The sequence below is a fragment of the Malaclemys terrapin genome, chromosome 11 (genome assembly GCF_027887155.1).
Source record: "Malaclemys terrapin pileata isolate rMalTer1 chromosome 11, rMalTer1.hap1, whole genome shotgun sequence".
Lineage (NCBI taxonomy): Eukaryota > Metazoa > Chordata > Testudines > Emydidae > Malaclemys > Malaclemys terrapin.
Window position 1 is genome coordinate 22,633,084 of NC_071515.1, and position 25,402 is coordinate 22,658,485.

Sequence of the window (25,402 nt, forward strand, 5' to 3'; positions counted from 1 at the left end):
AAACAACAGATTAATAAATATAGGCAATTAAAATATTAATAGATTTAATAACATTTTCCCCAAGTCTAATTTACAGCTCTCAAGCACATTATCTTTAATGTGTATTCCAGGTAGAGTTTAGTGCTATCATTTCAAATGATCTTAAACATCACCAATTTTTTCTAAAGCTGTAGTGCATTGTTCTGAATGTATTAATTTCATTTTGGAGTCCAATTTTGACACCAAAAGTACAAAATGTAGATTGAAGTGTTTCTATTGTAGAGAAAATATTCTCCAATGAATTATTAGGACTGGATTATGTTGAAGAAATAGAGTCAGATTTCTCTAACCACTAATTAGAATCTATTAATTTAAGAGATTAAAGAGAAAAAATCATTTCTACTCCCCATGGTATTAGCCCCAGCTGGAGTCATGGTATGAATGGTGATAAGGTGTAGATATATAGAATTTCTTTTTGACTCACTTTTGATAGGATAATGAGAAAATGGAGGGGAGAAAAAGAGAAAGATCCTTAAAGCCCAGAAAATTAGGTAGTAGGAGAATAATATCTCCTTGAAATTGTAGTACTTGTATATGATGTGCCTCATTGCAGAAGTTTATCAAAGACAAAAAGAAATACCTAGAAAAAGCAAAAAAAGTAACAAAAGAAAATTTATATTAAAAATGTGTTTAGCTCTAGGCAACAACTGGGTATAGTCTGCATAAAAAGTAGGTGGAATATAATTAACATTTATTTTAATGCTTAATTACTCAAATTCTAACAGTATTTTGACCAGGTGTGATAATGGTTTCAAAATTATTTGAATGGCTTTTGCAGTTTACAATGAAATACAAATCTCTTAAATTAAATGAATTCTTTGTAAAGCAACCCATCTCAGAACTTTTTTATCCTGCCCCTTGTACTTACATCTTAATATTTGTCAAGTACCCAGGGCCGGTTCCAGCTTTTTTGCCGCCCCAAGTGGCAAAAAAAAAAAGAAAAACCCGATTGAGCTGCCACCGAAGAGGACGAGAGGGAGTGAAGGACTCGCTGCCGAATTGCTGCCGAAGACTGAAGCGGAGTTGAGCTGCCGCTGAAGACTAAGTTGCTGAAGGATCCGCTGCCGAATTCCCGCCGCAGACCGGACGTGCTGCCCCAATACCGGACTGAGTGCTGCCCCTTTCTATTGGCCGCCCCAGGCACCTGCTTCCTTCGCTGGTGCCTGGAGCCAACCCTACAAGTACCTTCTCTTGACTCCATTAAAAAAATCCAGTGAAGATATACCATTTCTCAAAAGGATTCAAACTGTGAAGACCACATTTCACTTTGTTTTTTCTGTTAAGTAGTATTCTGTATTGTATTAGCTGACATCCTGAAGAATATTTTTAATACTATATTTAATTGGAAAACTATCTATGACTTCCTAGGAATTGTTAGGGAATCCCAGACATTCAAAATAAACTACAGGTTTATATTTCTTTTCATTTGATTATATATTTTTGCAGGAGAGGAGCTTTGAAAGAAGTGCAGCTCACCTGATTCAAGGCTTAATCTCTAGATAGTGTCAAAGGCCCAAACCTTGGAGATGCTATGCATCCTCAACTCCTGCTGCACTTATCTGGAGATGAGGCTGCACCGCATCCTGCAGAATATGGTCAGCATCTATGGGATCAGAATCTAAGTGAGCACATTTGTGATCACAATGAAGGGGAGAAAAGTTTCTATTAGATTGTCAAGCCTGTCCATTTCATAATGGCCCAACCATTCGACACATAAAATTACATTTGGGGACTCTACTTTTGTCCTTTGCCTCTGACATGGAAAAAGTGCTTAGCCATGGAGGAAAGTGATATGGAACAAGTCACTCTGGCAAACTTTCACATGTATCAGGTAGTTCTGGAGAAAGCTACATAAAGCCCTCTTGTTACAGCTAGTGGTGAAAAGTTGATGGGAATGGGAGGAAAATAGCAGTGCTTAGAAAACTACCTTCTTCCCATACCAAGGGAAATATATAACATTTTAATTACAACCATATACATTAACAATGGGGGAAGTAAAAACAAATAATTTCACTTTCTGTAGTGACATGGTAATGACAATGTAGTTATGGTTAAGGAGAGAACTGAGAATTGGGGAAAGTTATTTTGGGTGCAGAGTGTGACATTGCACTCCATATGATTTAATGAAAATATGCTAATAAGTGTGAATATAATGTAACTGGAATATGCTTCATGCAAAAGGTCTCTTGTAAAGTAGTATTACAAAGCTTATAATGTACTGAGTGTGGCTATTCTATCCGTATAAATGTATCATTCTTGTATCTGAAACTAGAAATATGAAATATAACTCTAAGGTTCTATTGTAATTATGCAAAGTGTGGACCATTAGTGGTGGTTTGGAATCTTGATGGCTTACATCAACTAGGACAATTGGTTGTAAATGGCTTTGTTTATTTGCAAGCCTTCCTGTGAGTCAGGCCAGGAAAAATGAAGGCTTGGGGTCTTATAGGACATTTGACCATGTCACCTGGTATTAGAATCCATCTTAAACATGGTGCTTTTTTATTTAGAAGGAGGGGTGGGGACCCAGGGAGACAAAAGATTCCCACCTTCTGCCAAAGCTATATAAGGGGATGGAACAGAACAAAGGAGGCTGCAGTCATGAGAAATCCCCTACCTACCACCTGAGCTGGAACAAGGATGGTACCAGGGGAAAGGATTGGGCCCAGACTAGAAAGGAGTATAGTCTGTGAAAAAAGCTTACTGGAACATCTCTGAGGGTGAAATTTATCTGTATTCCGTTTCTTAAATGTATTAGGCTTAGAGTTCCATGTTTTGTTTTATTTTGCTTGGTAACTTACTTTGTTTTGTCTGTTATTACTTGGAACCATTTAAATCCTACCTTGTATACTTAATAAAATCACTTTTGCTTATTAATTAACCCAAAGTAAGCAATTTATACCTGTAAAAAGCAACAGAGAGTCCTGTGGCACCTTTAAGACTAACAGATGTATTGGAGCATAAGCTTTCATGGGTGAATACCCATTTCGTCAGACGCATGGGATCAAACATCTGTGCATATCTCTCTATCAGTGTTATAGAGGGCAGACGATTTATGAGTTTACCCTGTATAAGCTTTATACAGATTAAAATGGATTTATTTGGGGTTTGGATCCCATTGGGAGCTGGGTGTCTGGGTGCTAGAAACAGGAGCACTTGCTAAGCCGTTTTCAGGGTCTGTGTTGTAGCAGATTAGCGTATCTGGCTCAACAAGACAGGGTTCTGGAGTCCCAAACTGGCAGGGAAAACCGGGTCAGAGGTAGTCTCAGCACACCAGGTGACAGTCCCAACGGGGTCTCTGTGATCAAACCCGTCACACAGAGTTCCAAGTATTAAATCTTCTTTTCTCAAGGATCACAAGAAGTAAGTTTACAATAATTATGAGGGGGAAAATCCCTGTAAGGCCCTAGATTCTGCAATCAAATTTGTGTGTGCAGTCTCCTGCGCTGCTGCAGCGCCCCACTGAAGTCAATGAGGGTACACATGCATGGATCTGATTACAGGGGAAGAGAATGGTGTTTTTAGCCTTGTGTATTGTAAAGCCCCAAGAATACTGTAAGTGCTGAATAACAGTATGATACATAGAGCTTCTTACAAAGTCTTCCAGCCTTGTCTAGCAACTTTCCCAAGCTTTGTACCCCACTCATCCGTTCACACATTTTTAAAAAATAATAATGAATAAATCAAAAAATTGGAGGACCAAGGACTTTTGCAATTCTGAACTGAGAGAGGAAACCAAGTGGAAAATCTTCAAGTGAAAGAGTATATTTTTTTAATATGCTTTTCACAACTCTTTCCATCACAGAAAAAGGGAAATTCAATCTAAAACAATACAACACAATTCATTAAAATTTCATCAACATTCCAACAAATCCATAAAAGTCAGGGAATTCCATCACATTTTGTTTTGCTCTATGTTTTATGATAGGATTATAATTTTGTAATTAAAAAAAAGAATGCATGGGACTGTTGCCACCAGATTTAGTCTGTGAGTCTGTTTCAGAATGAGAAAAAAATCTGCTTAGTATTGTGAAAACACCACAATGGATTTCCCCCCAAAATCTAGTGATTTGTTTTTATTCTTAGTAAAATTTCCAACTTTTTTTTAAATTTAAAGATGGTAAGCAGTCTTGAAACAGATTAAAGTTATTGAGAAAAAGTTCATAACACAAATGTAGGGTCTCTAATCCTACTTGCCTTACTCAGGGAGGTATTCTGCCTAAGAAGTGTAAGACCAGGACCTCAGTCACAAAAAACTCCACTTTGGAAGGTAAGCAGAACAAGTTTAGTTAACCTGAACAAGCTTAGTTAAACAAAAGAACAGTAAGGAAGATTTACCCAATTTTGAAAAATATGATATTATATATTTTAAAATTTGTATTATTCTTAAAGGCAGTTCTCTTCTTGCTTGTCTTCCTCAGATTAGTCTTGGTTTACTTTTGAAACTTCTTTTATTTTTAACTTTGAAGACTGGGGAATTCAGAAATTCCATATCTGTAAACTGATCCCCACGCCTCAATTTACTGCAGAAAAGAAAGAATTAAAATATTAATGCCATTTAAATAATGAGAGGTTATATCACAACTCTTAAAATGGTAAACAATAGTTAGGGCTTGGTGTACTGAAGTTGCCCAGAGGTTTTATGGAAAGCACACATTTCTGAAATTCCAGTATATTTAGAAATTACTTTAGAAGTTGATAACCCTCAAAACTTTACTACATGTGTATCTATATGGCACACATCACCTTCGATCTGACCAATTTCCAAGTATTTAAATGTAGAAATAATATTTTCCTTTTTGCTTCCCAGATTGTAGAAGAAATAGCTTGATTAATTTAGGAGGTTCTTTTTATTTAATTATGTTCATGTAAAAGGGAGTGTGTGAACAACTTACTGGGGGAAGGCTAAGTTTTAAAAAGTGTTTTGCATTAAGTTATGAAAAGGGTGAGATGTCTGTTTTTTCTTTGGACTGGTTTATCTGTAGCCCTTCTATTCCATTGTTTAATTGGATGTCACTTTCTTTTTTAGAAAAACTGGAACACGGCTGTATTGCCACTGTGAGGGCTCTTCTGCTGCAACAGAATGATTGACACACAGTATGTCTACAGTAGAAAGGTAAGTCGACCTATATTCGGTCATCTTACAGTAATTACTGCAGTGGTGCATATCCATACTACCCTCCTTAGGTCTGTGGTGCATGTCCTCACCAGGAGCACTTCCACCGACCTAAGAGGGTGGTGTGGTGGTGGGGGGAGCTGAGAGCCTGGCCCTGAGCTCTGTAGGCAGCTCCCTGCCAGGAGCCTGGCTGCCCCACAGGCTCTGGTGAGCTGTCCCCCCTCCCCACCGCTCCATGGTCTCCACTGGGAGCAGGGGAAGCTACCTGGAGTTTCTCTTCCCCGTTCCCTACCAGGAGTGAGAGGAAGCCGCCCAGGGCTTCTCTTCCCCGTTCTCCAGAAGTCGGGAAGCCTTGTCAATTTCATGGCTCACCCAGGCATAAAATTGACAAGGCTGCCCGACTCCTGGCAGGGAGCAGGTGGGAGCCCCTCAGACTTCTTGTCCGGGCTTCCAGCCGGGAGCTGGGTCCAAAGACGTCCCAGCTTCTCGCCCCAGGTCCCAGCCCAGAGCCAGGTTTGAAGCTGCCTAGCTCTCCAGGGTAGTGGGGGCTTTCTTGTCTATTTCAAGGCTCCTGCTGTGAAATTGACAAGACAGCAGATGTAAGGAATACAGCGTCTACAGGGACACTGCATCATCCTAACTACACTGACATAAGTCTTACGCCTCTCATGGAGGTGGAGTTATTACGTTGGTGTAGTAGGACACTTACATTGGTGGGAGAAGGCTGTAGTGTAGACAATGGCATAATTAGGTCGACATAGGCTGCCTTATATCGACCTACCTGTGTAGTGTATACCAACCCATGGAGTCCTTTGAATGGGTATCAGAGAGAGAGTGCCCATTTAGTGCCCATCTATCCTATTTAGTAAATACACAGACACATTTTCATTGTTTTTATATATAAATTACATTTCAAAATAGCAGTGATGTTTTGGCTATCAATGCCGCAAGACTCAATGCACTATAGTTAAAACCACTGCGACTTCAGCCTTATTATCATCATCTAAGTCATGTTACAATCAACCCAAAGTGACCTGCTCTTAGGCAGCCTTAATCCTTACATAAAAGATGGATATTCTTTCAAAATGATCTTGGATAGTACAATAGAAAAAAATAGCTAATTAAACGTGAACTAGCTGAGAGATCAGATTTCCAAAAGCAGCAAATTGGACATAGAAATTGGACACAGAAAGACCACTGGAGATGGTTAAAGGGTCAAACTAAACTCAAGACACTACTATATACTCTTGAAAAAAAATCTAAGTTCAATAGGAATAAAAAAATCTACTCTTGATATACTTTAAAATGCTAGCTTTCTTAATGAATACTGAAAGTCCAAATGTTAGGTATCTACAACTATGTGTGTACACACCCCATTACTAACTGTTGGAAACATAGGGCCTGATTCTCCACTGCATTACTCTAGTTTTATGTTGGCAAAACTACACTGACTTCAGTGAGTTATACCAGCATAAAAGTGAAGTAACACAGGAATGAATCAGGGTCATTTAACTCTTCAATTAAAATACTAACTTGGGAGTATAAACATAACCAATCTAGCTATTCAGTATAGCGTCCCAGATAATTTTAGATATGACATGCATGTCAAGAAATAAACCAGAGAGATATCTGATAGGGATATTTCAGTAACACTGATGCAATAACAATTTGCTGAAAGAAAAACAAATACCTTACTTATACTGACCTGCTTATTTTGGGTTCTTTGTAGCAAACTGAGGTTCGTCTCCGTCTAGCTGGTATTGAGTTTTTTTCTAAAATGTCCTGGAGTTTAGGCAAGGAAGTGTCAGAGTATAAACTGGTATTTGTCTGATCTTGCAGGGCCTTTCTACCTGTGAATACAGTTACGCTTCCATCTTTCATTTCAAGTAATTTCTGAATCACTGATTAAACTTTTTAAAAACACCTGAAAGCTAGTATTTGTTAACTAAAGTTCTCTGGGTACAGTTCCTACTTTGGAGTCACATGGACCTGATTCTCAGTGAATCCAAGTTCCACTCAGCACAGGACTGATGGATAGGGATAAAGAAATATTCTGGAGCCAGTTGAGGGCTAGCAAACTAGAAAAAGCTCAGGGCTGCTGTAAGTTGGACCTGGCTTCCTATGACCCCAAGAGGTTATTGTAGCAGTCGGGAATTGCCAGAATACAGCTATGCTATACTCATGGCCTCAAATGCCTGGGGATGCACAGAATCATCTTGTGGAGACTCTCCTTATTGCCAAGGGAATTCCCTGGAAGCAGCACCTGCTAACTTTAATGCTCATATACATCTACAGAGCTGCAGAAAGGGGCCACAGCGAAATGATGAATTGAGTCACATATCCTTAAACTGTGGAGAGATCTAGAGAGTTTGGAAAATTTCTCAGTTCCCTTCCTGCCATAAAGCATATAATAGGGAAACATAAGTACTGTATCAAAAAATTAGGCAGCTTTGGTAGGAAAATTATTTTTTAATTTGAGCTTCCCCATAGCCTTCTGATTTTACTAAGGACATTTCAGAATGCCATCCAATCTTTTCAACAGCCACTTTAATTTGGAATCAGAAGGTCAAACACTTTTGATAATTTGGGAGAAATACTGAAATGATTTACATTTCCTTATCCAAGTTTCAAAGATCTTCACCATACATCAGATTTCCTCTCAAAATCCCTAAAACGATTTAGCATATAGAGGAATCCAAGTTGAAATAATATGGAGATTCTCTAAACTCTTGGGAGAACTGAGAAACACACTAAACGCTTCTGTGCCTCCTACGTGGTTTCAGATTCAATGCATGTAGATAGGTACATCTTATATCACGGGTCGGCAACACTGGGCATGCAGCTTGCCAGGGTAAGCACCCTGGCGGGCTGGGCCAGTTTTATTTGCCTGCTGACGTGGCAGGTTTGGCCGATCGCGGCCCCCACTGGCCGCGGTTCGCCATCCTGGGCCAATGGGGGCGGCGAGAAGCGGCGCGGGCGAGCGATGTGCTGGCTTCCTACTCATGTCTGGATGTAATTTATACTCATGTAGTTATACCGTCTACTCAGGAATTCAGTCATTATCAGTCCAACATAAACTGAGGTTGCTGACCTTCAGTGCATGGGGGAAGTCCATCTGTTTTCTAAGACTATTGAACAAAGAAGTAGAAATATGAAGTATTGATGTTATGTTTATTCCTGATTTATGAAGTCTAACTAGTTTAACAATGGTTAACATAATTTGTTTAAACTGTCAAGACTGCAGAGACATTGATAAGGGGTGCATTTTTATTAAAAAAAAACCCACCATGTATGAGTCAGAGCTGCAAGGTCTGCCAGGTACCCTTTGAACACATCTATACAAGGTAGACCTCAACTATATAGGCACACTTATGCTCTGAGACCTTCAAGCTAAACATTGTAGCATGTTTAAATATTGGCACAGATGGTTCCTTTATATGACTCTTTATCTCCTGTAATGCAGAAGTACAACAGTTGAATGAGACTATATATTGTAAGCAATTTCAGTATTCCTTCCAGACTATTGAAAAGTTTGAACTTCTTTTCTGAATATTAGAAAAATATTAGAATATTAGAAAAATAGGCTGGCACTTCAAAGTATCCTAATAGACAGATATCAGAGAAGTTCTGAACAAGGTATTCTTTGCAAAGTTCTCAGAATTCATGTTGAAGTTAGAGTATTCTTAATGAAATTTCATACTGGTGGGAACTGTAAGAGCAGTAAATGGAAAATACTCTTGGCTCTATCGTCCATTTGCAAGAAGAGTCTAATAAACCTTTAAATTGTTATTTGCCCCTTATACAGCAGTGAAACAGATGGCAGCTTGCCCTCCTGAACTGTTCCATTTTTAAATATTCCAGAGCAAATCTTTCAGCGTAATTCTATCACATTCATTGCAAAGATAGTAGAGGCACTATCAGGTTGATTGTCTGAGATTGTAAACAACTTAAAGTTGCTTGGGCTAAACATGATTCTGGGATATATTATAAACCAATAAGAATATTAGCTACTGTAACCGAAGAAAACCCCCTCAGTGGTTCTCAGTCCTTCCAATTCTACTCCTGCATTACTTATCTTTGATGGTGCTTAAGAGTGGCGATCTATACAGGCAATACTAAAAGAAGTTACCTTTCCTTTGTACAAGGCATTACACAATCACAGGGGTTCTCAGGACAAATTTTTTGGTGGTCTCAGAGTGCAGAAACCAACTCTTGCTGGTGGCAACTCTCACACTTTTTCCTAAAATACTTGATTAGCTTTAGAAAAACTAAATAAATATGCACATATATACATCCAAATCATTGTAATTTATGTATTGCTAGCTAGTAAGTCTGTTGTGAGAAATGATATTAACAAACATATAAGTATCACTTTTCACAGCAGATTTACTCACCCCTGGCAAGCCTGGGGACAAATTAAGGCCTGGATGGAGGGTTGGGAGAGGCAGTGGGAGCCAGGGCAGATGGGGGTGGGAGGCTGGAGCCTAAAGCCCTGCGGCCAGAGCCTGAAGCCCCACGGTTGGAGGATGGGGTCCATGGATAGAACCTGAAGCCATGTGGCTGGAGCCTGTGACCTGCCACTGCACAGCCAGAGCCCAGGTTGGAGCCCAAAGCCCCACGACCAGAGCCTGCTGCCCTGCCACCCCAGGGCTGAAGCCCAAAGCCTGAGCCCCACCACCCTTGGGAAGGTGGAGAACTCACTGGCTGCCTGCTCCTCCAGCATTGTGCCCCAGGTGTCTCCCAGAGGGGGGCAGGGCCCAATCCCTGCTGCTGGCCCCAGCATCCAGGAGCAACAGAGAGGGGGAGGGGGCTCTACTTTGCCCTCCCCCCCCCCATCACAGCCCAGGAGGCTGTGGCCGCAAGAAAAGCCCCTGGTGGCCGCATGTGGCCACAGTGGCTGCATTTGAGAAACGCTGAAGAAATTTCCTTATCTCTTTCTCTACTCAAATACTTACCACTGCCTGTTCCTGAGAGTTTTTGGCAAGACACTTTAAAATCTGTCTCCATCTTCTTTGCTCTGTTAGCGCACAATACTTTCTCATAGTTAGATTTTTCAAAGATTTTAGAGTTCTTCAGTACAGGGAAGTTTTCTGAAATTTTATGGTAATCAACAGCAGAGAGCTCCATGTGTGGGAAACCCTCCTGCAAAAAGTTGCATGAATTAAACAGCATATCCTTAGAACAGGTCACAGGTGAGAATTTTAAAAGGCATGGTTCTTCAATCATAATGTTCGTTAATACTGATTTATTGATCAACTTGTTCATGAAGGGATCTCTCCTTGTTCTGACCTTTTGGTCATCTAAAATATTCTGTTCCACCTGGTCAACTTGCCTGATGTCACATTCTTCTAGCCTGGTCTCAGAAATAAGCCTCTCATTGTTTTTAATCTGATCATCTGGAGAAATGACAATACAAGTCTTTTTATTTGCCTTTGATATACGGTCTACCCCTTTCTTTAACATATTAACATTATATTCATCCACCTTCTTCAAGGAAGATCTAGCCCACTGTTTGTTTACAGTTACACTGCTCTTAATATCTAAAATTCCCTGAATTTGCTGAGTATTTGTAATTTTGTTTCCATGAACAATATCAGTGTGCAACATGTTCTCGTTTTTTAACTCTTGCCTTACAGAAAGTGTGCACTGTGTAAAATCATCTGGCTGTATATTAGTTTTCAGGCTAGCTTTTGCCAATACATTCTTTGAACTGTCCAGCGAAACCTTATTACTCTTTCGTTCTATTTTTTTTATATCTACACAGTGACTAGAAGTCTGTGGTTCTCTCCTGTCACTGTAATTATCTTCTTTGTGACATTCACTCTTCTGGTGTTGTTTTGTCTTGCAATCAGGTTTGCATGCCTTTGCTCCAGGCTGTTTTGAACTACTGGCTGAATGCTCCTCAATTTCCTCTCTACAGTCATTTGTTTTGCTTATTGTAGAAGGGATTTGGAAAGTCTTGCAGTTTCTTTTTGGTTTGATATGTTTCTCATTTACATCCACTAAGTCCTGTTGTAAAGACAATACACCGGAGATGTGGTTTTCTATACATGGCACACTTTTAGTACAATAATCTTTTGATGGGGCCTTGCTATTAGATGAGCTAGAATCTGGGTTTTGAAACTTGTCCATATTTTCTAATCTTTCTGAGAGAATTTGTTTGTTTATTTTCTGTTGTAAATCAGTTTTTTGTTGTTTACTTGGGCTTGCTAAATTAACTAGATACGTCCTTCTGGTAGCTTTATCGTTGTATTGGGAATTCTGTACATCATGTTCATCGGTCCTTTGTAGCGTCAGCTCTCCCAAAGCATTCCTTTTAGCCATCTGTTCTGCCTCCAACCGAAACTTTGGAGTGTCTGATTCACTAGTGTTTGAATCTATAATCTTTTCAGTATTTTTGTGCCTTTTTTCACTATGAAAATCTGAACTGCCTTTAGGATTGCTTTTAATTTTCTCTTTATCTTTTTTCCCTGTGTTTGAATACCTCACTTTTCTCAAATTTGCTGAAATTTTATCAGTTTTGGCACTACTATTCCTTTTATTTTGGGCTTTTGATGTAATTGTGAGTATCTTACCCACATCACTGGCAGTCAGTTCCATTTCAGTATCATAAACAGTTTCCTCGGGCTTTAGCTGGTTACCAAAATGGACCTCATTTGAATTTGTCTTAAATTCATTGCTAGGGTGAAGTGGTGAATCAGGATGAGACAACACATTTGGTTTTGCTTGCACACTCATTTCATTGGTGGTGTTGCCCTCGTCAATGCTCCAATCTGACACATTACTTGGGGTCACTTTTTTATTAAAATCCGCTATACCTGCATCAGTGTTTGATCTACAAGATGTTGCATGTTTTTTCCTTTCAGTCACATTTCCACAGAGTGGTAATGGACTATCATGTGGTTTTGTAAACTCTTCAGACTGTCCCACAGATGGCACATTATCCAGATCAGACATGAGGGCACTATTGGAGCTTAGTAATGTACATGGCTGATTTTCTGCAACCAAAGCAAGTGAATGTTAGTGACTTAACAAAAGTAAAATAGTATCCAAAATGTGCATTTCACACTTACTTATAGCTATCAGACTAGCATGGATTACTGAAGTTTGCACCAGAAATATGTAGATGCCCATTTTAGGTGAAGTGTTGTACTATACTTTATACATAGTATACTGTACCATATATAGTATACCTCTCCCCCCCAGAGTCTATCAACAGCCTTCCACAGTGTCAATCAGGAGGTGCTACTAACTTTTGAATTCTAATGGAACAACGATGCTGCTTTAGTGTGACTTTATTTTTTTTCTCTTGGAGATATCACAATGGATAGTTATGGGCAACTGCTCTGTCCCTCCAAGGGTTCTCAAGTTAGGGTTACCACAGAGTTCCATATCATTACCACTTCTATTCAACGGTATAGCGCAGTGGTTCTCAACCTATTTACCATTGTAGGCTGCATATGCAGCTCTCTATGTGTTATGTGGGCTGCATCCATACAATATATATACTACCTATATGGCCCAAAGGATATCACATGGGCCGCATCTGTGTGCTGATTGGGTTGAGAACCACTAGTATAGATCTTAAAATATCAGTATGGACAGCTGATCTTCATCCATTACCAGAAGATCACTGACCAATACATAAAATGTGCCAAAACCAGGCGTGTTCCCAGAATTACAAGGGTCAAGAAAATTCGAGGCTCAGGGTGCAATGATTTTGGCATACAAATAACATCCAGCTTTATATCTCCCCCTTTCTCACTCATTCAGCCCAGATAATAGCATTGAACACCACAGATAACATCTGGTTGAGATTGAAGAATAGATGGTCTAAAAAACCTCAATGCAGAGATGACTGAAGTGATAATAGTATGTTGAGGAAAGAGAGCTGGAGGATATGACAGAAGTCCTTCGGGCTTCTGTTCTACAATTGTTTGCCCAAGTTTGCAACTGAAAAGTGCAGTTTGAGCCCTAGTTGCACAACAGCAATGACCTGGAATACATGTTTATATCTACATCTGGTGAAGAGGATGCAACCTTTACTGTCAGAAGTAGATGAGTTTACTTACCTGTAACTGGAGGCTCTTCAAAATATGTGGTCCCTATATGTATTCCACAGTGTGGTTACACATGCACCATATGCCCCTGGAGTCGGAGAATTTGAAAGTAGAGTCTGTTGGTCCATGCATGCACCCTGGTTTGCCTTGTGCCTCCAACCAAGGCAATAAAGGGCAGGGCAGACCGACCGCCTCTTCACTTCCTTCTCCACCATGAATCAGACAAGATCCAAAGCAAAGGGGAAAGGGTGCGGGTAACAATAGCAGTTGCCATGGCCCTAGAGGAAGACAGGTCGTATTGACTGAAGATTGGAGGCCAATTCAGGCTATTAACTTTTCTTCCTCTATCACAGCTTGGAAATGAGTATGATCCTGCTGTGGGAGGCTGTTGGTGAATTCCTCTTAGCATAGTTCAGGAAATCATATTTAGCCAATAGCTCTTGATAACTGGCTATCCTGAACTGAAGACTGGAGGATGAGAAAACCTTCCTCCCCAGCAGATCTAAGTGTTTACCCTCCTTATCTGTGGGAGCAGATCTGGGGAGTTGTTGCCTGGACCTTTCAAAAGCAGCCTGAACCAACAATGAGTTGGAAGCTTGGTGAGAGAATAAGAATTCTGAACTCTTAGCCAGCACATAACGTCTCTCTGCCCCTTGGGAGGGTAGACATGCCAGTGGCATGGGTGTGCCACACTGTCCTAGCCAGCTCTAGTATGGGCTCATTAATCAGGAGGGCTATTCTTGTAAGTCCACAGGTGTGGAGGATGTCCTAGAGTTTGTGTTGGGAGTCCTGGATCTCCTCTATGCAATCTGAAGTCCCCCAGTGACTCTGCACAGCAGATCTTGGAACTGCCTGAAGTCATCTGGAGGGAAGAGGGATGTTGAAGTCACTGCTTCATCCGGCAATGATGATGGTTGTCCGGCCTTTCTGGTAGAACTGCCAGAACCGGAGTGCAGCGTTCCTCCTTCATCATCAGATCTGGGGTTAAATTGATGGTTACCTCAGAGGGGAGGCAGGTAGCGACTCCCTGGAGGATTGGATAGATTCTGAAAGAGGGTACTGGTGCAAGGGTCCCCAATATGGCCAGTAAGAGGGGTCAACAGGTGGCCATGGAGATCCCCATGGTATGGGGTACCAGTGACTCCTAGTCAGATTAGGCGGTGGTTAGTCCCAGGGCGTATGGGGCTCCTGGGAAATGGATAAGGGTGGTACAGGAGGAGTGGTTCCTTCAATGGTTCTGAAGCTCCTGAGGAGGAAAAGGCTGATTTGGGTTCCAGTGAAGGTACCATCAGTGCTGTTGGAGAGATGTAAGCATAGGCACCAACTCCGTGGGTGCTCCGGAACTGGAGCACCCATGGGGAAAAATTAGCGGGTAAAATTAGCAGGGATGGGAAGAGGCAGTGCAGAGGTGGGGTCGGGGGGTGGGGGGGTCAAGCACCCAGCTGGCAGAGGGGAAGTTGGCGTCTATGGATGTAAGTTGTGTATTGGGGGGGGGGGGAAAGAGGGCAATAGGCTTTGTCCTGCAGGAAGGTCTCTTGGAGGAGATATAAGATCCCTGGAAATGGAGGCTCCCGAAGGAGGGGGGATTCTGGAGCTGGGAGAGCAAAAATATTCTGTGGTGCAGCCATGGATCCAGATCTCTGAGGTTTAAGAGGGACTCTTTCTGTCAGGGCCATTGGTGCTGGCGATGATGATGGTATCCGGTGATGGTCGGTCTTCACTGGTGTCAGAGGGTCCTGGCTTTTGTGAGGAGGAAGGGACACTGATTCTAATGGACCCCAGTCCAGAGCTGGTGGAGCCCAATGTTTCTGGGCTTTCTTGTTGTGCCTATAGGACTTAGGATGTACTAAGTCCTCAAGAGCCAACCTGCTGCATTTGCTTGCAGGCATGCCTGATTTCTTTGAAGTGGACTTACAGGAAGTCCCATGCTTCTGGGAGTGCTTCCTGACTAGCCCCACCGTGGGGTCTGTGAGAGTAGATTCTCCAGCACCGGAGATTCTACGCCTTAGAAACATTTGGAAACTGAAGCTGGTGCAGAATGGATTACCGCTCTATTTAAGTAGTATTTCTTGTCAAGAAGACATGATAACAATGATCTGAGATCTGCACTGGGTTTTGCGGGGAGTTTAAGGTGCTGGTTCAGATCTATAAAGCCCTAGATATCCTGGGATTTTGCTAATTAAAACCATCTACCTCTTTTTGTGATATTACCATAGCTGCAGGCAGTGAAAGTGCTCAAGATGATGTCACCTTAGAATAGAAGAGGTGAATAGCCTGGCATTTTCTGTGAGGCCCCTTGGCTCTGCAATATGCTTTCCCGTGGACTGAAATAGCCCAAATGTGTTAATTTTAAAGTTTTAGAGGCCATCTATTTGCTAAGGCTTTTGAGGAAGGCTGAAGGCATGGGAACAATTTGGTATGGGGGGGTTGGATTTGAATAGAATACTTTTTTCCCTTTGAAGTACCATATGATTATATTAATTTTGGGCTTTATTATGCTCTTGGGTAATTATTTGTGTAAGAATTGCTCTTTAAATAATTGTTGATTCACCCATAGCTGTGGATGGGCATCCTTGTTTGCAATTAAATGAAAGAAAATATTAAGGCTTATGAAGTCCCCAGAAGTCTCCACTGATATGAAATGGTGGCTTTTATTTATCATGTACATGTACTGTATCTCACCATAATTAATTTTATATACTAAACAGTAATTTCTAAAAACAATTTGATTACAAAAAATTAATACACCATACCTCTGAAAAATATATTTGAGTCAAAGATTGTTTCCATTTTGTCTATTTCATTTGACTTTTGCTTATTTTTCTCAGACTCTAACAACAATTCAACACTGATCTGAGCTGGGCAAATTTCATTTGATACTACAGAGGTGAGGTTACAAAGATCTTCTGATTTTTCACACAATGAAGGGCTGCCTTGCTGTTTTGCTTTATGTACTGCAATTAATGGAACCTTCATTGGCATTCCTACAGATCTGAAAAGAGGAAGTTTTACTATGAAGGAGAAATATAATGTATAATGTATCACATAAATACTATATGAAAGTAAGCAGAAAACAAGAACTCAGGTGGGGAGTGTTTTTGCTTTGGTTATCTCTTAGGAGATTTTTTTTTTTCTGATGCACTTTCTCTTTTGCATGCTAGAGAGAAATGACAACATGTATGTAGACAACAGTTTTGCCTATTTGTATATTTTGCTAATAATTTGATGTCTCAAACAATCATTTTCCAGACTAGACACAAAAGCTTTCCTGATTACCTTTTTAAAAAAAATCCCTCTTCTTTATTTTAGAACAACATGCAGCAACTAGATCTATAAAAGCCGCTGACAGATTTTAGCAGAATTTCACATTTGCATGCTCACCCAGTTTGTGAAACAGACCCATATTACCTAACTGAATGATATGAAGTCTTGGACTGATGATCAACACAGCTGCTTTGACCACTTGGCACTGTAAGAGGATTCTGAATATGCTATTAAAATTAAGAAAAAAAGGGAAGTAGCCATTAGAAACTGCTCAAAGATCTGGAGTATTATACACAGTCCCAAGGTAAATGAATCATTAGGCAGAGAACAGGTGAGGTGATGAAAAGTGGATGATATATTGCAGTTTATCATATAGCTATTACGACTGCATATGTGATATGCATATATATATTTATACAGCCTAGAGAACATTCCTTCAAAATAATACAATGATTTCAAGGAAAAAATTGTTTTATGCCCAAACCTTTTTTTATATTTACAGATTACTTTATTCCCAAAGCACATACACATACATAAATTATTTCACACATCGCTGAAATGCAGAAGCTATATAAGAGTGCACAGCATTTGTGTTCAATAGTTTAGAACAGGAAGTGAAAAAATATTGTGTTGAAACTACATAGGTATATAGGAAAGCAAAATGTATTACCTAAATTGGAATTCTGCCACGATACCAGGACTCATACCTCATTTTTCAGGCAGAGGTCTCATCTAAAAGATGAGAACCCCCCATAGCACAGTTCCCTCTAACACCATAGGAAGTTAGAATAGTACTAGCTCTCTGAGAAAGACTGCCACCTGTTAATTTACCAACAGCACTTTTGCACAATGTGGCTTCATCAGGATAAGTAGCTAAGTAACTTTAGAACTAGTTTCTCAAAATACAAACGGTGAAATCTTGGCTTCCTTGAAATCAATTACAAAACTCCCACTGACTTCACTGGGGCCAGGATTTCATCCCAAATACCTAAACACTTGGGGTAAAATTTTCAAAAGTGCCTACATGACTTAGAAGCCTACATTCCATTGAAGATCAATGAGTCTTAGGTGCTTTTGAAAATTGTACCCTTGGTCAAAAATTAAATAGTATAGATTATAAGACTAAGCAGCAGACACAATAGCCTTACCCCCTTTTATTTACAACGTTGTAAATATTCAAACAAAAGACACTTACCTCAGAAAAACTGCTCATTTCAATTGCTGTTAAAAGGTTGCTATTCATAAATGCTTCTATTTCTATGAGAGTTTTATTCTGTATATAAAAATATAAATGAGGACTTAAAGATGGAATTCTCTTTTAAAAAGTTAAGTCCTTATCCAAGAAGAAATCATAAATAACAGTAAAAATATTTTGTAACCTGTTCATGATCAAGGCAAAGGAAGAAGCAATTTCTACATTTGATTAATTTGTTTACTGAAAACTATAAAAGTAAAACTGGGATTAAAATGTCCACACAGAGGTGTGTTGTTGAGTTTTGGATCAGTCAGAAGCATGAGGTGATCCTATTAAGGAAAAATGAATTCTGAACAAGAATGCTATTGAGAGACAATATATAGCCCCACCTTTTTCCATCTTGTTGGCAACTGTGTATTTTAAATAATTACTGTAGATAAAATATTTTTAAATGTTCTAGTTAAAAAAATTAAACTAATTTCCTCTTAAGTTTCCATTAAAATGTGATATTTGTTTTTAGTTGCTCAGAAGGTTTAAATATTATGGTAATTACAGCATACCAAACAGTTTAATTTTTGACGAAGTACGACATTATGAAAATGCAACTCCTCTACTTCTTTCTGTAGAAAGATCTTCTCATTCTTCAGCCTCCGAGTATTTTCCTTCTCCAGAGTCAAAGCCAGAGCCAACGCTTTATTATTATGTTTTAAAGATATCTTAAAAATAGAAGAGTTGTCTGTAGAAAGAAACAAAATAATCATAATTTTCTACTTTTTGCTCACCCCTTACTTTCTTCCAGTCAATCTGCCTCTGTCTCAGCTACAGTCTATGACATTACTCATAGTTCTGATGGTGCCGTAGCAATGCTTACAGTTGGCCTAACACACATTACAAACCTTTGTTTGTAGTTGCTTTATCACTTTGAAACCTATCCAGTCAGGTTCAAGTTAAAAGTTTATGGTCTCTGCCTCAAGCTGAACTCTTTTTTTTTTTTTTTTTTTGGTAAAGTCTGAGCAAAAACTGTGTAGCTGTTTCCAAGAACAAGGTTAATAATGGGTAGTTTTGCCAATGTTAAAATATATTTCTGGATTTGTTTTTTAAACAACTCTAGTGTCTCAAAGGTTTTGAGTAGGAACTTAAACTTTAAAAGGAGGTAAAATTCCTTAGGTCTTAGAGGTGCTTTCCACTGTCAGTTTGAAAAAAAAAAATCAGCATTTGCACAGGCACGGTAGAACCAATTGGACACTTGCTCTTCATTGTCTTAATGTTCTAATCCACTGTGTATGATCCAAAGTGCTGCTGAGTTTTCTGCTTTATACACACAGAACTAGAGACAAGACACAGGCAAAACTGATTCTATTCCTGTATCAAAATACTTTTGGTCTAACAATAGTTGTTCTGGGCTGGGAGCAAGAAGATCTTGAGTTCTAGTTGCACTTCTTCCAGTGCCTATGGTACTAATTCCGTGACCTTCAAAATCATTATTGAGCAAGGCCTCACACTTCTGCCTTCGGAGACAGATAAGTATTTATGATTTTCCCACATTTTACAGCAGAGATATTTGAAGATCTGAGAGGTTGCATGATCAATTCTAGCAGTGATGGGAATAGAACCCAAGTTTCTAACACAACAAACCTGTCTCATTCACATATCTCATTACATTGTCTCTCATAAAGAACATGCGAAAACTATGTTTTTAGCTATGAAGTCTGTAAAACAAAGCTATTCTTGACTCATTCAGTGCACAGGACAGATACTGCTCAGAGAATGATGCAGTTGTTAAAGAGTTTTGATTATCCTCATCATTCAGTATATGGCCCAATGACTTATTTACACCCCATCATATTTTGCAGATGAGGGAAAGTGAGGCACACAGAAGTTAATGCCAACATTTTTTTAAAATCCACTAATTTTGGTGCCCAATATGAGATAACTACATCTTGACTGTAGACATATTGACAACCACAACTACCACTGAGGCACCTGAAATTAGTGTGCACTTTTAAAAGGTTTGGCCTAGCTGAATTGCCAGAGGTCAAGGACAGAAAATCTAACGAAGAACCAGGTAAAGAATAGAATAATTGTCATTCCAAGTAACATGTTTTAGCCACAAGACCATTTTTCAACTCTCAACTTTAATATTATATTAATAATAATCCTCTTTATTTAGGCAATTTAGCAAATATTAAGCACATCCATTGCCCCATCTACTTCAATGGTGCACACAGTATATGGATTAAATTACTGTAACAGTTTACTTTAAAGTAATTACACTCACTTATTATTTTAGTTTTGATTTTAGATGCAAGAGAGGCATTCAGTTTTGCAGCTTTTAAAGCTCTGTCCTTCTTCTCTTTTGTGTGCCCTCTAATAGAACCCAGGGAGAAAATGGAGGATGTTTCAGCAGTTGCTTGGTTCGCCATTGTCAAAAAGGCCCTGTTTATCACAAAGTAAAAAAGTACAAAAGGATACAATATAAAGATTGCTTGCAGTGTTGTTATAGCCATGTTAGTCCCAGATATCAGAGAGACAAGGTATGTGAGGCGATATCTTTTATTGGATCAACTTCTGTTAGGGTACATCTACACTACAGCGGGGAGTCGATTTAAGATACGCAAATTCAGCTACGTGAATAGCGTAGCTGAATTCGACGTATTGCAGCCGACTTACCCCGTTGTGAGGACGGCGGCAAAATCGACTTCTGCCGCTTTTTGTCGGCGGCGCTTACTACCACCTCCGCTGGTGGAGTTAGAGCGCCGATTTGGGGATCGATTGTCGCGTCCCGATGGGACGCGATAAATCGATCCCCGAGAGGTCGATTTCTACCCGCCGATTCAGGCGGGTAGTATAGACCAGACCTGAGTGATAGAGACAAGCTTTTGAGCTCTGAATTCAAAATAGTACGTCCACACCTTGAATACTGCGTGCAGTTCTGGTCGCTCCCCCTCCCACCGCAAAAAAGATATATTAGAATGGGAAAAAGTACAGAGAAGGGCAACAAAAATGATTAGGGGTATAGAAGAGATTAAAAAGACTGGGACTGTTCATCTTAGAAAAGAAATGACTAAGGAGGGATACGATAGAGGTCTATCAATCACAAATGGTGTGGAAAAAGTGAAGGGACATGTTATTTACCCCTTCATATAACACAAGAACCAGTGGTCATCTAGTGAAATTATAGGCAGTAGTTTAAAACAAACATAAGCAAGTACTTTTTCACACAACACACAATCAAACTGTGGAACTCATTGTTAGGGGATGCTGTGAAAACCAAAAGTATAACTAGGTTCAAAAATGAATTAGATACATTCATGGCAGATAGGTTCATCAATGGCTATTAGCCAAGACAGTCAGGGATGCAACCCCATGCTCTGGGTGTCCCTAAGTCTCTCACTATCCAAAAGAAGCTGGGATTGGACAACACGGAATTTATCATTCAATAAGTGCCCTGTTATGTTCATTCTCTCTGAAGCATCTAGCACCAGTCACTGTTGGAAGACAGGATACTTAGCTAGATGGATCACTGGTCAGACCCAGTACAGTCATTCTTATATTCTGTTCTTATCCACACTGTAAAGGCACATTTATACTCGCGCTTTTAAAAATAAAAAGTAACGGGTCTCTATTTAGGGTTACTTATCCCTCTTAACCCTAGAGATATCTCAGTTTTCAGAGATCTCTGAGCTCTTAGCCCTGGTCTACACTACAAGGTTAGGTCAAATTTAGCCACATTAGGTCGATTTTATAAGCAATGTGGCCACACAACCAACCCCGTTCCATCGATCTAAAGGACTCTTAAAATCGACTGCTGTACTCCTCCCCGGCGAGGGGAGTAGTGCTAAAATTAACCTTCTTGGGTTGAATTTGGGGTAGTGCAGATGCAGCATTGTGCAATTTGATGGTATTAGCCTCCGGAAGCTACCCCAGAATGCTCCAATGTGACCACTCTGGACAGTACTTTCAACTCCGATGCACTAGCCAGGTACACAGGAAAAGCCTCAGGAACTTTTGAATTTCATTTCCTGTTTGGTCAGTGTGGCGAGCTCCGCAGCACAGGTGACCATGCAGTCCCAGAATCGCAAACGAGCTCCAGCATGGAACGAACAGGAGACACTGGATCTGATTGCTATATGGGGAGAAGAATCTGTGCAGGCAGAACTCCAATCAAAAAGAAGAAATGCTAATATATATGCCAAAATCGCAGAGGGCATGGTGGAGAGAGGCTACACCAGGGACACACAGCAGTGTTGTGTGAAAGTTAAAGACCTCAGGCGAGCCTACTACAAGACAAAGGAGGCAAACGGTCGCTCTGGGTCAGAGCTCCATACATGCCGCTTCTATGATCAGCTGCATGCCATTCGGGGGGGGGGGAACCATACCAGTACCCCACCACTGTCCATGGACACCTGCAAAGGGGGAGTCTCACGGAACATGGAGGAGGATTTTGTGGATTAATAAGAGGAGGAGGAGGAGGAGGAGGAGAATGTGCAGCAGGCAAGCGGAGAATCCGTTCTCCCCGGCAGCCAGGACTTTTTCATCACCCTGGAGCATTCAATACCCTCCCAAGGCAGGTGCCCTGACCCTGAAGGCAGAGAAGGCACCTTTGGTGAGTGCACATTTGTAACTACACTGCAGGGGTTAAAAGCAATTGTGTTTAATGTTTGATTTGCCCTGAAGAATTGGGATGCATTTGCGGTCAGTTCAGCTACTGGAAAAGCCTATTAACATGTCTGGGGATGGAGCGGGAATCCTCCAGGGACATCTCCATGAAGCTCTCCTGGAGGTACTCTGAAAGCCTTTGCAAAAGGTTTCTGGGGAAGGCTGCCTTATTTCGTCCTCCACGGTAGGACACTTTACCATGCCAAGCCAGTAGCAAGTAGTCTGGAATCACTGCAGCACAAAGCATGGCAGCGAATGGTCCTGGGTTTTGGTTGCATTCATGCAACATTTGGTCTTTATCTTTCTGTGTCAGCCTCAGGAGAGCGATGTCATTCATGGTCACCTGGTTGAAATAGGGGAATTTTTGTAAGGGAACAGTAAAAGGACCCCATTCATGCTGGGCTGTTTGCGCTTGGCTAAAAGGGATCATCCCGAAGAATAGCCACGCGGTGGGGGGAAGGGTGTGCTGCACATCCAACCCAAAACTGCAGCCCCCTCCTTTTAAATGGCAAACCCAACCGGCATTGCTTGCTATGGAAAGGAGGGGGCTGCAATTTGAAACCATTCCCACATGTTATGAAGGCAGAAGAAGCCAACCCTGCATACCCTTTGGCTTACCATGGCTGCCTGGAAATCGAATTCTGTTGCCCAGCCGTGTGTGATGTCTCACCATACTGGCAGGCACTCAATATAAAAGGCAAAATGCGAATTTGTACCTAAAGCACACGTGCTGCCTGCTGTGAATTGCTTGATTCACTGTGAAAGTCTCCCTTTTGTTCTCAAAATGTATCTTCTTAAATTTTATTCTCCCTTTTTATCCCCCCTGCAGATGCAAATGTTTCTATGCTCCCTGTATCATCTCCATCCCTGAGGTTATCGCAGATTAGAAGGCAAAAAAACCACACTCGCAATGACATGTTTTCAGAGCTCATGCAGTCCTCCCCCACTGATAGGGCACAGCTGAATGCATGGAGGCATTCGGTGGCAGAGGCCAGGAAAGCATTCAGTGAGCGTGATCAGAACACACAGTAGGAGATACTGGGGGAGCAAATGGACATGATCAGGCATCTGGTGGAGCTGCAGGAAAGGCAACAAGAGCACAGACCGCTGCTGCATCCACTGTATAACCGCCTGCCCTGCTTGCCAAGTTCCATATCCTCCTCACCCAGAGGCCCAAGTATGGGGGAAGGGAGGCTCCAGGCACCAAGCCACTCCACTCCGGAGGATGGCGCGAGCAACAGAAGGCTGTCATTCAAACAGCTTTGATTTGTAGTATGGCTACAATAAGCAATGTGCCTTTGTCCTTCCCTCCTCCCACACCCCACCCGGGCTACTGTGTCAGTGATCTCACTTTTTTTTTTTTTTTAAACAAATAAAGAATGCATGGATTCAAAATAATAGGGACTTTATTTCATTTGCCAGCTGTGGTCGAAGGGGGGGAGGGGGATTGGCTTACAGGTAAATTCAACAAAGGGGGTGATTTTGCATCAAGGAGAAACACACACAACTGTCACATTGTAGCCTGGCCAGTCATGAAACTGATTTTCAAAGCCTCTCTGATGCGCAGAACGCCTAGCTGTGCTCTTCTAATCGCCCTGGTGTCTGGCTGTTCAAAATTGGCCACCAGGCGATTTGCCTCAACCTCCCACCCCACCATAAATGTCTCCCTCTTACTCACACAGAGTTATTATGGAACACACAGCAAGCAGCAATAACAATGGGAATACTGGTTGCGCTGAGGTCTAACCTAGCTAGCAAACAGTACCAGTAAGCTTTTAAACGTCAAAAGGCACATTCTACCACCATTCTGCACTTGCTTAGCCTATAGTTGAACTGCTCCTTACTACTGTCCAGGCTGCCTGTGTATGGCTTCATGAGCCATGGGAGCAAGGAGTAGGCTGGGTCCCCAAGGATAACTATTGGCATTTCAACATCCCCAATGGTAATTTTCTGGTCTGGGCAGTAAATCCCTTATTGCAGCTGTTCGAACGGCCTGGAGTTCCTAAAGATGCGAGCGTCATGCACCTTTCCCAGCCATCCCATGTTGAGGTCAGTGAAACATCCCTTGTTATCCACCAGTGCTTGCAGCACCATTGAAAAGTACCCCTTGCGGTTCATGTACTGGTTGGCAAGGTGGTCTGGTGCCAAGATAGGGATATGCGTTCTGTCTATCGCCACACCAAAGCCATCCACTATGACCTGCACATTTCCCAGAGTCACTACCCTTGCTAGCAGAAGGTTACTGATTGCCTTGGCTACCTGGATCACAGCAGGCACGCCCCGGGCTTGGCTTGCGCTAGTGCCGGGGTGGAGGCATCAGGCAGGCCAAAGCCCCGCTCACGGGGGGCGGAGCCGGCGGGGAAACGCGCTGAAGAGCTGGGGGAGTCGAGGCAGCGGGCGGTCCCGTCAGTCAGCGCAGTGTCAGAGAAGAGCCGTGCGCGGCGGCGGGAACCCTACGTAGCAAAGGGCCGCCCCCAGGTGGGCCAAAGCTGTGAGGAGCCCCAACACCCCTCACTCCGGAGAGGAACGGGGGGGGGGGGGAGAGGGGAGGCGGAAATCGGCTCCCGCCAAATCCCAGCCCTTGGCCAGGCTGGCGGGCCTGCCTCGCTCGGCAAAGTCTTTGGCCAGGGGGCGACCCAAGTCGCTCCTCTCTCCACGAAGTAACGTCCTTCCATCACCGCCCCCCCCCCCCCGAGTGCTCGGGGCTGGCCGAAAGGCCGGACGTGAGTCCGTAGCCCCATCACCTGCTTCGCCCGCCCGGAGCAGACTACAGCTGCGCGACCCCTCACACAACGGCCGTTAAACTGCAGCTCCGTTGGTCGCGCGCAGCCGCCTCACGGCACCGCGCGCCCGAGACTCAGCAAACAGGGCGAGGGGCGGGGGAAGCGCGCGCGGCGCGAGCCGAGGCGGAGGTCTGGACTTGGTGGGGGCGGGGCGGAACTCCGGTGGGAGCGCGCGGGCGGGCAGGAGGCGTGGCTTGCGCGGGGAGCGGGGGGAGGGCTGCCCCTGAGCCGGGTAGGCGGTTGCCCTGCTAGGCGCTGCAGCCGCCACTGGGCACGCAGGTGACCC

General features: G+C 42.0%; 1 protein-coding gene across 4 annotated transcripts; it reads right to left on the reverse strand.

Annotated features, from left to right (window-relative positions):
• Positions 1-3,794: 3,794 nt before the first annotated feature.
• SGO2 (shugoshin 2) lies at positions 3,795-25,184 on the reverse strand. Of its 4 annotated transcripts, none has more exons than XM_054043224.1 (9): positions 25,078-25,184; positions 19,953-20,110; positions 18,235-18,410; positions 17,675-17,752; positions 16,624-16,706; positions 15,969-16,207; positions 10,111-12,153; positions 6,861-7,005; positions 3,795-4,562 (listed from the first exon to the last, which is right to left on the reverse strand). In XM_054043224.1, the coding sequence occupies exons 2-9, from the start codon at positions 20,095-20,097 to the stop codon at positions 4,457-4,459; spliced, it is 3,015 nt and encodes a 1,004-aa protein (XP_053899199.1). In that variant the 5' UTR covers positions 20,098-20,110; positions 25,078-25,184; the 3' UTR covers positions 3,795-4,456. The 4 variants fall into 4 exon arrangements, with proteins under 4 accessions (XP_053899199.1, XP_053899200.1, XP_053899201.1 ...); XM_054043225.1 differs by having other exon boundaries at positions 24,593-25,184; XM_054043226.1 differs by lacking the exon at positions 17,675-17,752.
• Positions 25,185-25,402: the final 218 nt, after the last annotated feature.

Coding starts and splice junctions, on each gene's coding strand:
- SGO2 (XM_054043224.1), bottom strand. CDS start 20,097: ATGGCGAACCAAGCAACTGCTGAAACATCCTCCATTTTCTCCCTGGGT. Junction 16,208..16,623: donor ACTTCATATCATTCAGTTAG/GTAATATGGGTC, acceptor TCCTCTTTTCAG/ATCTGTAGGAATGCCAATGA. Junction 12,154..15,968: donor CTCAAATATATTTTTCAGAG/GTATGGTGTATT, acceptor CTTTGGTTGCAG/AAAATCAGCCATGTACATTA.